General features: G+C 35.7%; 1 protein-coding gene across 9 annotated transcripts in view; it reads left to right on the forward strand.

Annotated features, from left to right (window-relative positions):
- The window catches only part of CCDC18 (coiled-coil domain containing 18), a 202,971-nt gene that overhangs the window by 15,946 nt on the left and 169,897 nt on the right, over positions 1-17,128 (forward strand). For 5 of the 9 annotated variants that reach the window (XM_036906533.2, XM_036906534.2, XM_036906528.2 and 2 more), the window contains exons 4-7: positions 5,896-6,070; positions 8,337-8,495; positions 12,555-12,661; positions 13,865-13,993. In XM_036906533.2, coding sequence (XP_036762428.2) covers positions 5,896-6,070; positions 8,337-8,495; positions 12,555-12,661; positions 13,865-13,993 — 570 coding nt within the window. Of the gene's footprint in view, positions 1-5,895; positions 6,941-8,336; positions 8,496-12,554; positions 12,662-13,864; positions 13,994-17,128 lie in introns of all 9 variants that reach the window. The other 4 variants (XM_057500430.1, XM_036906531.2, XM_036906532.2 and 1 more) reach the window with 4 other exon arrangements.

The following is a 17,128-nucleotide window of genomic DNA, read 5'->3' on the forward strand; positions in this document are numbered from 1 at the left end:
TTGAAGAGACTGTCATTTTGCCATTGTATGTCCATGGCCCCTTTATCGAATATTAGTTGACGATATATGTTTGGGTTAATGTTTGGAGTCTCTATTCTGTTCCATTGGTCTGTGGCTCTGTTCTTGTGCCAGTACCAAATTGTCTTGATTACTGTGGCTTTGTAGTAGAGCTTGAAGTTGGGGAGTGAGATCCCCCCTACTTTATTCTTCCTTTTCAGGATTGCTTTAGCTATTCGAGGTCCTTGGTGTTTCCATATGAATTTTTGAACTATTTGTTCCAGTTCATTGAAGAATGCTGTTGGTAATTTGATAGGGATTGCATCGAATCTGTATATTGCTTTGGTCAGGATGGCCATTTTGACAATATTAATTCTTCTTAGCCAGGAGCATGGGATGAGTTTCCATTTGTTAGTGACCTCTTTAATTTCTCTTAAGAGTGTCTTATAGTTTTCACGGTATAGGTCTTTCACTTCCTTGGTTAGGTTTATTCCTAGGTATTTTATTCTTTTTGATACTATTGTGAATGGAATTGTGTTCCTGATTTCTCTTTCTATTAGTTTATTGTTAGTGTATAGGCAAGCCACCGATTTCTGTGTGTTAATTTTGTATCCTGCAACTTTGCTGAATTCCAATATTAGCTCTAGTAGTTTCGGAGTGGAGTCTTTAGGGTTTTTTATGTACAGTATCATGTCATCTGCAAATAGTGACAGTTTAACTTCTTCTTTACCTATCTGGATTCCTTGTATTTCTTTGTTTTGTCTAATTGCCATGGCTAGGACCTCCAGTACTATGTTGAATAACAGTGGGGTGAGTGGGCATCCCTGTCTTGTTCCCGATCGCAGAGGAAAAGCTTTCAGCTTCTCGCTGTTCAGTATGATGTTGGCTGTGGGTTTATCATATATGGCCTTTATTATGTTGAGGTACTCGCCCTCTATACCCATTTTGTTGAGAGTTTTTATCATGAATGGATGTTGAATTTTGTCGAATGCTTTTTCAGCATCTATGGAGATGATCATGTGATTTTTGTCTTTTTGTTGATGTGGTGGATGATGTTGATGGATTTTCGAATGTTGTACCATCCTTGCATCCCTGGGATGAATCCCACCTGGTCGTGGTGTATGATGCTTTTGATGTATTTTTGAATTCGGTTTGCTAATATTTTGTTCAGGATTTTTGCATCTACGTTCATCAGGGATATAGGTCTGTAGTTTTCTTTTTTGGTGGGGTCTTTGCCTGGTTTTGGTATTAGGGTGATGTTGGCTTCATATAATGAGTTTGGGAGTATTCCCTCCTCTTCTATTTCTTGGAAAACTTTTAAGAAGAATGGGTATTATGTCTTCTCTGTATGTCTGATAAAATTCCAAGGTTAATCCATCTGGCCCGGAGGTTTTGTTCTTTGGTAGTTTTTTGATTGCCGCTTCAATTTCGTTGCTGGTAATTGGTCTGTTTAGATTTTCTGTTTCTTTCTGGGTCAGTCTTGGAAGGTTGTATTTTTCTAGGAAGTTGTCCATTTCTCCTAGGTTTTCCAGCTTGTTAGCATATAGGTTTTCATAGTACTCTCTAATAATTCTTTGTATTTCTCTGGGGTCCGTTGTGATTTTTCCTTTCTCCTTTCTCACTCTGTTGATGTGTGTGGACTCTCTTTTCCTCTTAATAAGTCTGGCTAGAGGCTTATCTATTTTGTTTATTTTCTCGAAGAACCAGCTCTTGGTTTCATTGATTTTTGCTATTGTTTTATTCTTTTCAATTTTATTTATTTCTTCTGTGATCTTTATTATGTCCCTCCTTCTGCTGACCTTAGGCCTCATTTGTTCTTCTTTTTCCAATTTCGATAATTATGACATCAGACCATTCATTTGGGATTGTTCTTCATTCTTTTAATATACCTGGATTGCTATATACTTTCCTTTTAAGACTGCTTTTTCTGTATCCCACAGTAGTTGGGGCTTTGTTTTGTTGTCGTTTGTTTCCATATATTGCTGGATCTCCATTTTAATTTGGTCATTGATCCGTTGGTTATTTAGGAGCATGTTGTTAAGCCTCCATGTGTTTGTGAGCCTTTTTGCTTTCTTTGTACAATTTATTGCTAGTTTTATGCCTTTGTGGTCTGAAAAGTTGGTTGGTAGGATTTCAATCTTTTGGAATTTACTGAGGCTCTTTTTGTGGCCTAGTATGTTGTCTATTCTGGAGAATGTTCCATGTGCTCTTGAGAAGAATGTGTATCCTGTTGCTTTTGGATGTAGAGTTCTGTAGATGTCTATTAGGTCCATCTGTTCTAGTGTGTTGTTCAGTGCCTCTGTGTCCTTACTTATTTTCTTTCTGGTGGATCTGTCCTTTGGAGTGAGTGGTGTGTTGAAGTCTCCCCAAATGAATGCATTGCATTCTATTTCTTCCTTTAATTCTGTTAGTATTTGTTTCACATATGTTGGTGCTCCTGTATTGGGTGCATATATATTTATAATGGTTATATCCTCTTGTTTGATTGAGCCCTTTATCATTATGTGACGTCCTTCTTTATCTTTTGTTACCTTCTTTATTTTGAAGTCTATTTTGTCTGGTACTAGTATTGCAACACCTGCTTTTTTCTCTCCGTTGTTTGCTTGCAATATCTTTTGCCATCCCTTGACTTTTAGTCTGTGCTTGTCTTTGGGTTTGAGGTGAGTCTCTTGTAAGCAGCATATGGATGGGTCTTGCTTTTTTATCCATTCTATTACTCTGTGTCTTTTGATTGGTGCATTCAATCCATTTACATTTAGGGTGATTATTGAACGGTATATACTTATTGCCATTGCATGCTTTAAGTTTGTGGTTACCAAAGGTTCAAGGTTAGCTTCTTTACTATCTTACTGTCTAACTTAACTCGCTTATTGAGCTATTATAAACCCGGTCTGATGATTCTTTATTTCTCTTCCTTCTTATTCCTCCTTCTCCCTTCTTCATATGTTGGGTGTTTTGTTCTGTGCTCTTTTCAGGAGTGCTCCCATCTAGAGCAGTCCCTGTAAGATGCCCTGTAGAGGTAGTTTGTGGGAGGCAAATTCCCTCAACTTTTGCTTGTCTGGGAATTGCTTAATCCCTCCTTCATATTTAATGATAATCGTGCTGGATACAGTATTCTTGGTTTGAGGCCCTTCTGTTTCATTGCATTGAGTATATCATGCCATTCTCTTCTGGCCTGTAAGGTTTCTGTTGAGAAGTCTGATGATAGCCTGATGGGTTTTCCTTTGTAGGTGACCTTTTTTTCTCTCTGGCTGCCTTTAATACTTTGTCCTTTTCTTTGATCTTTGCCATTTTAATTATTATGTGTCTTGGTGTTGCCCTCCTTGGATCCCTTGTAATGGGCGTTCTGTGTATCTCTGTGGTCTGAGAGGCCATTTCCTCCCCTAGTTTGGTGAAGTTTTCAGCAATTATTTCTTCAAAGACAATTTCTATCCCTTTTTCTCTCTTCTTCTTATTGTAATCCTATAATGCGGCTATTGTTCCGTTTCGATTGGTCACTCAGTTCTCTTAAAATTCTTTCATCCTGGAGATCCTTTTATCTCTCTCTGCATCAGCTTCTCTGCGTTCCTGTTCTCTGTTTTCTAGTCCATTAATGGTCTCTTGCATCTCGTCCATTCTGTTTTGAAGTCCTTCCAGAACTTGTTTTATTTCTGAATTCTCCTTCCTTAGTTCTTGCATATTTCTCTGCAAGTCCGTCAGCATGGTTATGACTTTTGTTTTGAATTCTTTTTCAGGAAGACTGGTTAAATCCATCTCCCCAGGTTCCTTCTCAGGGGAAGATGTAGAAGATGTCTAAGCTGTCTGGGTTAGTCTTGTCTGGATCAAATTTTTTTGCCTTTTCATGTTATAGGTGCAGTTGTATGCTATTGACGTGTCTGTCAGCTGGGAGAGCCTAGACTCTTTCCACTTGCTCCTGGCCTTTCTTTACTGGGACAACTGCGACCCCTAGTGGCTTTTGCTGGGCAATTGCGTGTAGACTGGGTCTCTGTATCTTGCCCGGCCGGTATGGAGGAAGCTCCCTCGCTGTGGACGTGGCCAGCCTCAGGGTGCTGCTCTGCTATGGTGGGTCCCCGGAGGGGTAATGGATGGGGGGCTGTTTGGCTGTTTACCTCTGTGAGGGGTCTCAGAGCTGTTGCCCAGGGGGTTAGTGCGCCCGGAGTTCCCTGGAATTTCCAGCTGCTGGACTGTGACCCTAGTTTCCAGCACCCCACGCACACACTGTGTGTCTGCGCTCTGGTGCGGATGGCTGGGGCTGGGTGATTAGCAGTCCTGGGCTCCCTCTCCCTCTCCACTCCGACTCCTCTCCTCCCGCCTGGAGCTGGGGTGAGGGGCCTCAGGTCCCGCCGGGCTGCGGCTTGTATCTTACCCCTTTCACCAGGCACTGGATTCTCTATTCTCTCATGTGTGGGTGTAGTCTGGCTGTTGTCCTGTGTCTTCTGGTCTCTCTTTTTGGGATAGTTGTATTTGTTGTATTTTCAAAAATATATATGTTTTTGGGAGGAGATTCACACTGTCTTACTCACGCCGCCATCTTCGCTCATGTTTATGACTTTTATTTTGAAATCTTTATCAAGAATATTGGTGATTTCAGTTTCACTAAGTCCTCTTTTTGGTTTTTGTTGTTGAATTTTTGTTTGGACCAAATTCCTGTCTCCTCATGTTTTTAGTGTTTCTTATAGGATAGTAGTTTTGTGTAGGCAGCGCCCTCTAGTGCCCAGAAGCTCAATTTCCTGGGTGGGAGCCCCACGTGTTTGCGTGCTCTGGGTGTGTTGCCTGTCTGCCTTGCTCTTGTTCTGATTTCAGGAGGGCTGTATGGGCTAGTATCTGATCATGGAAGCAGGGAGAATACTCTCTGGAGCCGCTAGTAGGTGGAGCTGCCCTCCACCCAGCCTGCTGCTGTGGTAGGGGCAGTGACAAACAGGACTGTTATCTGCTGGGAGGAAAGAGCTGACTGTTGCACTCAGCTCCCTGGCTTGCCCAAATTAGGGCTGAGCAGGCTGGGGGTTCTCACCCTGCCTACCTAAGAGTAAAGTTTGGTTTCACTGCCAGCTGGCAGGCTGCACGCCACTGCGAGGAGTCTCCAGGCTGTGTTGCCAGTGGGGGCCTGAAGGCTGGCTGGGGAGGTATTGCCCACCTCACTTTTCTCCTAAACAGCACTGTGCACTCCTTGCCCCTATGGCAGCCCTTTCACTGCTGGGAAGTCTTTCAAACTGCCCTCTCTGCCTTTCTTTCTCAAGGGGGCTGGTATAGAGCATGCCTGTTCTCCACAGGCAGCTGGGATCTCAGCCAGGCCCACCAATCACCAGGCACCATGCAAAGTGGGCTTGTGTTCCCGGAGCAGATCTCCAGGGCCAGGTTTTAGGGTCCTGGGCTTCTACTCCCTCTCTGCTCTATTCCTCTTCCTCCTGCTTGTGGGCTGGGGTTGGGGAAGGGCTTTCATCTCCCCGGATTGTGTCTTTGTCACCTTACCCTTTTCTGTAGGGTCTTCTCTTCCCGAGATGTAGGTGGTCCATTCTGCATCTTCAGATCGATTTTAGGCCTAGTTGTATTTTCATGTTCTATGTGATTTGGGGAGTAGGTTTTTGCCTTGCCTTCCTGTACCACCATCTTTTATTCCCAGAATCTCCAGCTTAATTAATCTCTTATTATTATGACTGTTTTTTTTGAATCTTAAGCAATCCTCACCTAGAGGCTTGAGAAATACATAGATTGTTAGTTTAAAATTAATTCTGGTTTATTTAAAAAATTTGTTGAAATGTTGCTTTACGTCTTAATTGTGAATATGATTTCTAGCACTATTTCAGGTGCTTTTCTTTATTTCTTATTTAATGTTTAGAAATTTGGAGTGAATAACTAATGTACTAAGAGCTAAAATGTATTTTTTGTTTTTTTCTCTAGTGTTAGTCCAAGTGAAAATTCCGATTATGCCTCTAATCTCTCAAGATCTCAAAGGCTCATTCTCGAAGATCTTTCTCAACCTAGCCAACTTGGACTTTTGAATTATTCACCCTATAAGAAAGATGGTAAAATGTCCAGTAGCAGTACTGATTTCCAGAAAAAGCCAAGAGATAAGGTTATTGTTTTTAGGCCTGTCTACTTAAATACATTTTGAGATTTTTCTTTAAATGCCTTATTCCTGTTTTCCATAATCTTAGTATAGTGCTCCAGCCTTTTTTGTATTTAAATATGATGGTTCTTGTTGCATCCTAATAAGAAAGTAATTATTTTGGTGCATTACTCTATTTTAAAGCTTCTATATTTACTATCTTTTTGCAATAAATGTGTTTTCTAACACCCTTGATCTTAGCACTATACCGTGTACATGATAGCTAATCAGTTGCTTATTAAGTGGTTAAAGCATACTTACTGTTTAACCTGGATCAAGAGCTATGTGACAGCATGGAACTGTTCTCTTTTCATTACCCCTAAGTTTTATGGATGATCTTAGACATCTTCCCTGGTATGAAACTCTCTCTCCCTGCCCTTTCTTACTCAATCACCTTATCTGTTTCCCTGTGTTTACCCCTCTTCTTTACTCAACCCCTCAATCTCCCTTTCTGCTCTCTTCTTCCTGTTCTTTATTATCCCACTGACAGCTTGCATATGTGTTGCATATGCACGTCATAATTTTTTTTTGATAAAAATTTGCTCTTCCACTTCAGAAAGCAGAAAATTGAGAGGTTTTTCTCTTTGTTAAGGATCTGATACAGATGCAGTATGTAAATGTATCTGAGCCTACATTTTAGAAAATGAATTCAAATTCCATGCCTACAAAGATTATGTAACTGGGAAATTTGAACTCTATCCTAATTCAGATTGCTGATTGTTTTTTATTATGTGTATGCCTTAGTTGAAATCATTGTGTTTTATCCTAAGCAAAATCAAAAGACAAATGACAAGTTGGAGGGGAAAAATATTGATCATGCCTATTAAAGATAAAAAGGTAATTTCTTCTACATATAAAGAGCTCTTAAAAAAAAGACCAATAACCCAGTAGAAAACTTGGCAAAAAGAATTTATGAGAAAGGAAATTAAAAGATCTTAAAACAAATAAAAGGTGTTCAGTCTTATTCATAATAAGAGTAGTTCACAATGAAACTATTGTTAGGTACCACTTCTTACCTATGAGGTTGTTAAACATCCAGTTGCTTGATGCTTTACTTTGTTTATGAAATTAGGGGGAAGTAGGCATTCCTACCTTGATGGTAGGAAAATGATACAACCCTTAGGAGGTGTATTGGGTAATGTTTCCTAAAATCATAAATGTTTTTACCCTTGACTTGGAAATCCCATTTCTAGAAAACTACAGGTACGCCTGCATAAGTACAAAACCAGGCATTGTTTGTCATAACAGATTAGAAGTAACTCAATTATCCAGTAATAAGGGATTTGTTGAATAAACATGCAGTGGAAACAGCAGCTGAGGAAAAAAAATGAATAGAGTTTCTCACTATGTTGATCATGGAGAGATTGCTAGGCTATATTGTTCAAGTGAGAAATGAAAGGTACAGAATGATACATATAGTATGCTAGTTTTTGCATAAGGAAGTGTGGGAGGTGGATAATTTGTTTTGCTTAACATATGCACGTGGGAACATTAGGAGACTAGGTTTAATAAGACCATAACTTAGTAACTCTCCTATATAAATGGTTTCCTATTTTTTTGCTGTATTTGGTGCTATACAAAACTTTATAAGCAAGAGACTTATAAAAATGGTTGCCTATCTACTAAAGATGAAAACGAGACTTCTGTATGTACTTTTTCTTTTATATAGTTTTAACTTTTGAATTGCATGAATATATTACTTATTCAAAAAAATAAAATTAGAAAATCATGTTTGAAAACCTCAACTTTCATAAAAATTAAAAGTTTATTGTAAAATATATATTCAAAAAATATAAAATAAATATTTGTACAGTTTAAAGAATAAATTATCCATTATCCATTTTATTCTTGGTGGACATTTGGTTTCTTTCCTTTTATTGTCTTTTATTGACAGTGTAGCCATGAATATTTTTATATCTTCAGGTGCAAAAGTATGAAAGTTTGTATCAGATTTATACCCAGGAGTAATTTTGTTGAGCCTCAGCATGTTTACCTTTATTGAATAATAGCAAGAGCTTTTCCAAAGTGTACTCTTGTTTTGAAGCTGTATTAGTTATGTACACATGGAGAGTGCTGGTTGTCCCACAGATCCTCACCAAAACTCACTAAATACCTTAATTCATTTTCCAAGCTACTTAGTTGTTTTGTTTTATTGGTAGTTCATCATTTTCCATTAGTTTCATGCAATGCTTAATGAAATAATCCAAAATAGATTGTTCTTTTCATTTTTCAGATGTCTTTTTCATGTACTTCCATGGATCAGGAGATAAAGAGTCTTCTCGAGAAACTTGATAAACTGAGGCAACAGAATGCTTGTTTGGTCTCACAGAACCATTCTTTAATGACTAAAGTAGAGTCTGTCCACTTCGAATTAACACAATCAAGAGCGAAAGTATGTTATTTGAAGTGGTGACTATGCCTACAAAATATAATTGCAATCATTTTAAGGTTTATAATTGGAAAAATATTCTTTGTATTGCCTTAAGGTGTTATGTATAATGATTTTTATTATAGCATAGTATCAGCATGCTGTAGAATCAACTTTATGTGAATTTAATATCTGAAAATGATTTAGGGGAACTTGTATAACATGCACATGGGAACATTAGGAGGCTAGGTTTAATAACCTAGTTATTTTTTCAGTAAATGGTTTAGGGGAACTTGTATAATGTGTTTATTTAGATAAGTCAGAGCTTCTCAAGATCTTAAGATAGGTTTTGTGTGGTTTTATCTAGCTTATTTATCTTGCTTTTTAAGATAATACATTTTCATTATTAAAAACTTTAAAAATAGGAAAAAGAAAAGGAAGATCACCAGATTTCCACATTTTAGAAGCTGTCTTATTGGTGTATTACAGTTAAATCCAAATTCAATAGTTTCTTTTTTCCTGCGTTTTTTACTTAGTACATACTCTAAGCGTTTTCTGAGCATTTACCCAGCTTTTCCAATAATCATTTTTTAATCGCAGCAATATGTTTCTTTATGTGTTTATAGCATAATTTAATAATTCCTCTATTTAAGTGGTTTCTTATTTTTTGCTCTATGCTTGGTATTATATCAAAAACTAGAAACCAAACTGTTTAATAATAGAGGGTGGATAAAGTAAATTTATGATATATCGATATAATGGATTACTACAAAGCTTTTCAAAGCTTTTTTTTTTTTTTTTTGAGGTAAACTTACCAGTACTAAGATATAAAGTTGTTTGGCTTTTATGGAACATTGTGAGGTTTAAATGATAGAATAGTGTCTGCATATAGCACTCAAAAACTGTTGCCTTCTATACTTGGTGGTAAGAAAACATTATAGAGCAACACACACATAATGATTCCAGCTTTGCTTTTTATTAAAAGTGTATGTTTTATATATATATATATATATATATATATATATATATATATATATAGACATAATGTGTGACATATATAAGGACAGAACAACTATGCTCCACATTATTGTTGATAACTTTGAGAGGGATCAGAAGGTTGTAATGAGGCTTTCTTTATTTACTTTTATAGACATTGTTTTAAGTAGCAGAGTTATGGGAGGTCTTTATTTTTCAAACAAAACAAAAAAGTGCTATTGGGGATGAGTACAGTCTAAGGAGTAAAAAATGCTGCAATGAACATAAACTTTTTTGGTGTTTGGGATTATTTCTAGGATAGATTTCTAGGCTGACCAAATCACAGCGAAGACATTTTTTCAGTCATTTATTGCACTCTGTCTACATTCAGTATTGTACTGATTTTTTTCTACATTCTTTATTTCTTTTGAGGAAACTATTTGTTTTTCTTGATTTCTCATGAGTTTTTTTTTCAGCTTGTTTGATGTTTAGATTTCTTTATAATTTGTTCACTTTTTCTGTTTATTTTTTAATTTTATCAAAATCCTATAGCTATCTTTTAAGTCATAGAGGCTAAAGTCAGAGATAGTAAGAGTTTTATTAATAACTATAGGAAAAAGACATCATTTTTTTTACTTGCCATCTCAGCAATTTCTAAATTGATAAGTTAATAATATATTTTTTTAGGGCAGCTGCCTTTTCTAGGGCAGACCTCAGGTTTCACTGTTGCATATATATGCCATCATTGGAAATCTTTTTCTGATATTCCTTATTGTACCAATCAAATTCATTATTTACCATTTGGCAGTGTTTGTAGTTACACTTCTGGAGCCTGACATTCTGCTTTTTCTGAGGTTACTGTGTTGCAGGCCTGCTATTCAGCTGCTTTCCTTGGACTTCTTTCTGATGTGATTCTAGGTTGAATCTATTGATTTCTGGATCTCATGTCTTCTTTTGTGTTTTACTTTCTTTAATTTGAGCATATTTTCAAGTCTCTGCCTGTCTGAAATGTCTTAATTTCTCCCGCTTTAAAAATATTGGTTGAAAAAATAGGTCGAAAAATATTTTAACTCAAAACTTTTAGGATTTTACTTTCTTCTATTCTCTAGTGCTTCTCTGAAAAGCCTAATACCACTGTGAATCTCTCTTAGCATGTTATCTTTTTTTTCCATTTATGGTAGTTTTTAGGATCTTCCCTCTTGGTGTTTTAAAAGTTCACAATGATTTGTCTTTGAGTAGAACTTTTATTTATTGTGCTGGGTACATGAGGACACTTTGAGACTGGAATCTTGTACCCTTTGGTCCTGGAAATTTTTCTTATGTAACCTCTGATCAATTTCATCCCTTTGTTTTCTTCTGTGTTTCCTAGTTGATGAATTTTGGATCCCCTGGATTGGTCCTCTAAATCTTCTAAGTCTTTTTCTGTTATTTTCCATCTCCTTGTCTTCCTATTATTCTTCTTAGGAGATTTTCTCAGCATTATCCAAATTTCTATCGAATCTTTCATTTTGGCTGCCATATTTTTTTCATTTCAAGAGCTTATTCATGTTATTTGATTGTTTCGTATTTAATAATATCTTGATGCAGTATATCCTCTCTTAGCTCTCTAAAGATGTAATAATTTTTTTGTGTGTGTGCTTGTCTTGCTGCCAGTTGCTTTTTTCTTTTGTTTTGGCCTCTGGCTTTCATGTTAGAAGCTTTTATCAGATGTTAGTATTTTAGCTGTTTATATTTTAGAGAAAGGCACTTACATGCTGTTTGGAAGCTCTGTATGCAAATGTGGAGTTTGTTATCTAATGGGCCTCATTTGTTGGTGATGGTTGGGGAGATAGTTCTTTTGTAGGGAGACTCCCATAGTTTCTTATCCAATGTCAGTATGTGAGTTGTTTTTCTTTGGAGCTGTTGAGTTTCTCCAGCAAAAAAATTCTTAGTTTCCCATCTGTGGGATAGCCCAAATTTAGATGGAGTAGGAAGCTAGAAGCTGACTGTTTTGTATTGATCCCTTTATTTATAACTATCTTATCCACGCTCATCATTCTACGTAGTGTCCTAGAATCCCAAACCTTTGCTGTCCAATTTCTCCAGATAATAAACTTTTTCTTTCTGGTAGGCCACCACCTGACAGTTGATGTTCTGGATGGGGAAAAATGCATTTGACTTAACAGAGATTTCAACTATAGTTGATCCTTGAGCAGTGTGGTGGGTACAGACCCCCATGCAGTCAAAAATCCATGTATAACTTTTGACTTCTCCAAAATTTACCTACTAGTAGCCTACTGTTGACGGGAAGCCTTGCCAATAATGTAAACAGTCAGTTAACATGTATATTAATGTTGTATGTATTATATACTGTTTTCTTACAATAAAGTAACATTTTTTTTGAAAAGAAAATGTTTTTTCAAATTGTCACAAATCTCCAAAAAAGTCTTTTGATAAATGTATTGAAAAAAAATCTGTGTATAAGTGGACCCATGCAGTTCAAACACATGTTCAAGGGTCAACAGTATATCCCAGGTTTTGTAACCCGGACCTCATCCATGCCTCTTTTGTAACTCATGCCACCTTTTTTCAGGGGTAATTTTCTTATTGATACTGTCTAGAAGACACTATTTAGGTTGTGGATTCCTATCCTGCTACATTGTTTTTATTATCCAGATTGTAAGATAATTAAGGTTTTCTTTATTTTTTAAGTTTTCTCTATAGTAAGTATGTATTCTAAAATTAGGTTTTAAATCATAAAAAGATGTAAAATCATTTTCTTATGTAATGTTTTATATTTGACCTTTTATATTTAATTTTCTAATTTATGTGAAATTTATCTTCCTAGATGATATCAATAGAGATTTGATTTTTTCTCCTGAGTAGTTGACCAGTATCTTGGGATATTAAGTTGAGGGAAATGGCAGGAGCTTACATGCTGAGACTGGCTCGTGATGGTGGTGTACCTATGTAAATGTTGATCAAATGAATAGATAGGATGAACTTCTTATTTGACCAGTATTGGGGAGTTCTGTTGAACTACCTCATCAGACAGTTAAAGAAACTAAGGACCAAGTAGATTAATTTATTTTCTGAAGAAAGTGGTCTAAAAGTTGTCCTTTGTTTTAGGTTTCTATGCTTGAATCTGCTCAACAACAGGCAGCCAATGTGCTGATCTTAGAAGAACAGGTTATAAATTTGGAAGCAGAAGTTTCAGCCCAAGATAAAGTTTTGAGGTATATATACTTTTTATTGCTTTCAAATTTTAATATCCTACTACTTTTTGATATATCTTGTTAAATCTGTCCTCCACCCCAGTGAATCTGCAGTGGCCTATAGACTGTCTTAGAACTTGATGAATCTGTTGTCAGGCCACCATAACTCCTCTTGGCTGTAGGATCATGCAATATATTTAATCTTTAAAAAAGATTAAATCTAAGCTAAGATGTTTATTTATGTGCTCTTATTAAATATGAGCTAGTTCACTTATGTAGTGAATTCACTATGTAGTAATATATACTTAATGCCTCAGTGGGAATTCAAGAAACAAAATTCAAAGAATTAGGCACTTTATGATTTACCCTCTGCTTTGAATAAAATAAGAAATATATGCATTCTGTAGAGTACATTACTCCATTTTAGTGATTCTCAAAGTGTGCTTCTGGGACTAGCAGTGTTTGTATCACCTGGGAACTTGTTAGAATTGAAGCTGTCAGGTTCTATCATACGTACTGAATCACAAAATTTGGGAAGTGGGATCCAGCTGTGTTTTAACAAGTCAGATGGTTCTGATGCACGCTCAAGTCATTTTTCATAACCATCAGAATTGTGTAATTTTCTTTGTAATGCATGTTTTAAGTTTATTCCTAGCTATTTAAAATTCTGGTTGTTGTGAATTTGTTCTTGTTCTATTCATTGGTAATATATAGGAAGGCTACAGCTTTTGTATAATTATATTGTAACTGGACTATTTGTCATACCCTTTTATTAATTCTGGTAATTGTTCATTTTGACTCACTACACTTTCTAGGTAGCTAATGATATTATCAGGAAAAAAAAACTGTCTTTTCTGTTCCAATATTTATACTTAACTACTTTTTCATTTTTGCTTTTGCAACTGTCAGAAAAATCATTGAATATAGTGGTGATAATAGTCATTCTTATCTAGTTTCTGAACTATATGATAATGCTTCTAGTATCTGACCATGAAATAGGATAAAAGCTGTTCAGGCATATTTATCATTTGATGGAAGTATTCTTTTATTCCTTGTAAAAACTCTTAGTTGACAAGTGATCAGTATGCCTTTTCTCTATCTCTTATTAATATTTGTTTCTCTTAACTCAGGATTTAAACTAATAGAATTCCTAAAGTTGAACTGTCCTGGCATATCTGGAATAATCTCTTTAATAGCCATTTAAAAATATCCTTTATTTTATAGAGAGGCAGAAGATAAATTAGAGCAGAGCCAGAAAATGGTTATTGAAAAGGAACAGAGTCTGCAGAAGTCACAAGAGGAATGTATAAAGTTGAAAGTGGACTTACTTGAACAAAGTAAGCAAGGAAAGAGGTATGTGTTTTTAAAGCAAATAATTGTTTTGTATGGGGGAAAAAAATGTATTACCTATTTAAAATTGTAGCTTAATTTTGAAGAGAAAAAATTTCAGAAATTTGGCAGTATAATAACTTGATTTTCTTTTTTGTCCATTAATCTTTTTAATTTTTCATGTGTGTGTTTTATTAGTGGCATTCTGGATTGGGATTGTTAAAAGCCTGATAAAAATCATCAATATAATGATATTTACTTTTTTCTGAAATTAAATTGCATGACTTACATAAATTCAGGAGAAACTGTTGTTGTGTCTAACCTCATGTATACATAATTGATGTAAAAATATTTATTGTGTATAAACCATGTCTTAAGATGAAATTTTATAGGTAGCTTTGACCACAGAACCATTAACTTTGAATGTCAATTAACTCTTAAACTAATAAAGATTTAAAAATTTTTTAGTTTAAGTTAAGATGTTTCAATAGATAATATAAAAACCTTTGCACAAGGTAAAATTACAATCTGCATTTTTTATCTCCTTTTACAACAAAAATATATTTAAAAAATTTGTACTGTGATAAAAATAAGGCTACAAAAAATAATTTTTGAAGTTACCATAAATAGGTTAAACATTTGTTTGCATGTACATTTAAATATCTAAAAACCATTCAGAACTCAGCTATAAGTCATATTTCATTAAAATGGGTTTGAAAGAACATTTTCCCAGCAGCATTTGGTTGGTTTAGTTCCAGTTGCAATATATATGCATCTATGTAAGTATTGGCAAGCAATATTTACATAGTGGAAATGTTTAGGTTTTGGAGTCAAACAGCCAGATTTTACCTTTCAGTGGCTTTGTTACCTTGAGCAAGCTATTTAACCTTCTTGAACTTTAGTTTGTTCATCTGTTGAATCAAGATGATTTTGTCTTGATGTGATTAAATTAAAAAAGAAATGTAAGGTGCCTCATAATAAACATGGATAAACATAGCTATTGTAAGTTTAAACTGTGTGGTTAAATGTTCTGAAATTCAGACGACTTATTCAGATAAGTTTTTTTACATGGTTATTTAAAATAGTCAGTAATAACATATTATGAAACTAGCTTCATAATATATAGCTAAGAAAAAATACAGAGGAAGAGCAACTAGTTCCCTCTGATTTTTAGGGTAAGGCATTGACTTTGCTTTCACAAGGTAAGTGAGGATGTACACAATCTGGATAGTATGTACAGAGAGCATCATTTCTGAAAAATAATAGAGTTTTATGTATTTATAAATGGAAAGGTATAGGAGGAAATGAGGCAAGTCAGACAGGCTTGGTCCAGACTGTAAATGGATTTGTGTGTTATGAAAAAGGATTTGTATTTTAATCTTGAGAACATAAACAGGCAATTAAGATTTTTAGGTAGAAGTGTGACATGAAGGTTCTGGGAGGTTTTTGAAGAACTAGAATGAATATTGGTATACTGAAATTGAAAGATCATAACCTTTGCAAAGATATTTTTTTCGGTACAGAAAATTAATCATAATGGATTAAAAAGCCAGTTTAAAAGCAGAGGTTGTTTAGCTTTGTGCTGCCATAAGAGACATACCTAAACCATAAGATTGAAAACAAAGGGATTGAAAGAGTCAGGGAAAGAGTCACCAAAACAAAGTAGATATAGCTATATTAATATGACCCAGAGTAGATTTAAGTGCAACAAACATTACTACAGTTAAAAATGACTATGTAATGTTTAAGTAACACACCAACAGGAAACTATAAACATTCCAAATTTGTATGCCTCTAAAAAATTTAGTCCAAAAATATATAAAGTAAAATTTCAAGTGGAAATGCACATATCTATAGTCATACAGGGAATATTTTTACATATTTACAAGGAATTGGTAGATTAAGCAACAAAAAAGTAAGAGTTGAATGACAATTAATAATCTTGATCTAATGGATGTATATATGGAACCCTGTGGCCAACAATTTAAGAATTCAGATTTCTTTCAAGCACTTCTAGAATAATTATGTTACCTCGCTATGCCAGAAAGCATGAGTTTCAACAAATAACAAAAGACTGATGTCATACGTATCACCTTCTTGGACTACAGTACAATTAACTTAGAATATAAGCTTCCAAAAAATCATGTATATTTAGAAATTTAAAACCATCTTTCTTGCCACTCATGAACCATTGAAGAAATTATGATGAAAATTAGAAAACTTTTAGAATTGAGTAAAAAAAAGATATTGCATATCACAGCTGTGGGCTGTAGCCAAAGGTATTCTCTTAGAGGAAAATTTTTAGCCTTTTTGCATATAACAAAATTAATATATGACTGAAAATGAATGAGCTAAAACATCCAATTTATGTAGTCAGGAAAGGACATTAGAAGAAAGAGTGTCAAAAGAAAAATAGAAATAATGATATAAAAAGATAGGGGTGAGGGGATTAAAGATGGCGGCATGAGAGGAGAGACAAAGGCTTCCTCCTAAAACTGGATACAATTAGAAAATTTAATTGGTGCAACTAATCCTGAGAGAGCAACAGGAAAGAGGATGCGTCAGACTGCACACACCTGGAGAAAAGAGCAGACCTCACCAAATGGGGTAACGTACCAGAGCTGTGGCTCCGCGGGACCTGAGCCCCTCCCCCACCCCAGCTCACCGGCAGGAGGAAGAGAAACAGAACAGGGAGGGAGTGGGAGGCTTGGGACTCTGAATACCTAGCTCCGGAGACCTGTTCTGGGAGCACAAACCTACATTTCATGGTGCTTTCATGAGACTCACATGAATACCAGGTTGGAAAGTTAATACAGGCAGAGTTCCTGGTGGAAAGCAGGGATCCATATCCGGCTGCTCTGGGACAAAAACATACCTGTGTGACCGCCCACTGGCTCAGGCAGTGGAGATAGGAACAGGAGGTGGGGAAAAGCTCTTTCCTCCCCCGAGGTACCAGTACTGCACCCCTGCGACCCCCGACATTGCTTCAGGGGCTGAGCACCTCCAGAATAGAGCTTCTGGACACTAGAGGGCACCATATACAAACATGAAACACCAAAGGAACCTTGTCCAGAGTAAAATTATTAATACAACTCCTGAGAAAGACTTAAATGATATGGACCTCATGACTCTTCCTGAAAGGGAATTCAAAATTAAAAT

This window comes from Manis pentadactyla, chromosome 4, assembly GCF_030020395.1.
Source record: "Manis pentadactyla isolate mManPen7 chromosome 4, mManPen7.hap1, whole genome shotgun sequence".
NCBI lineage: Eukaryota > Metazoa > Chordata > Mammalia > Pholidota > Manidae > Manis > Manis pentadactyla.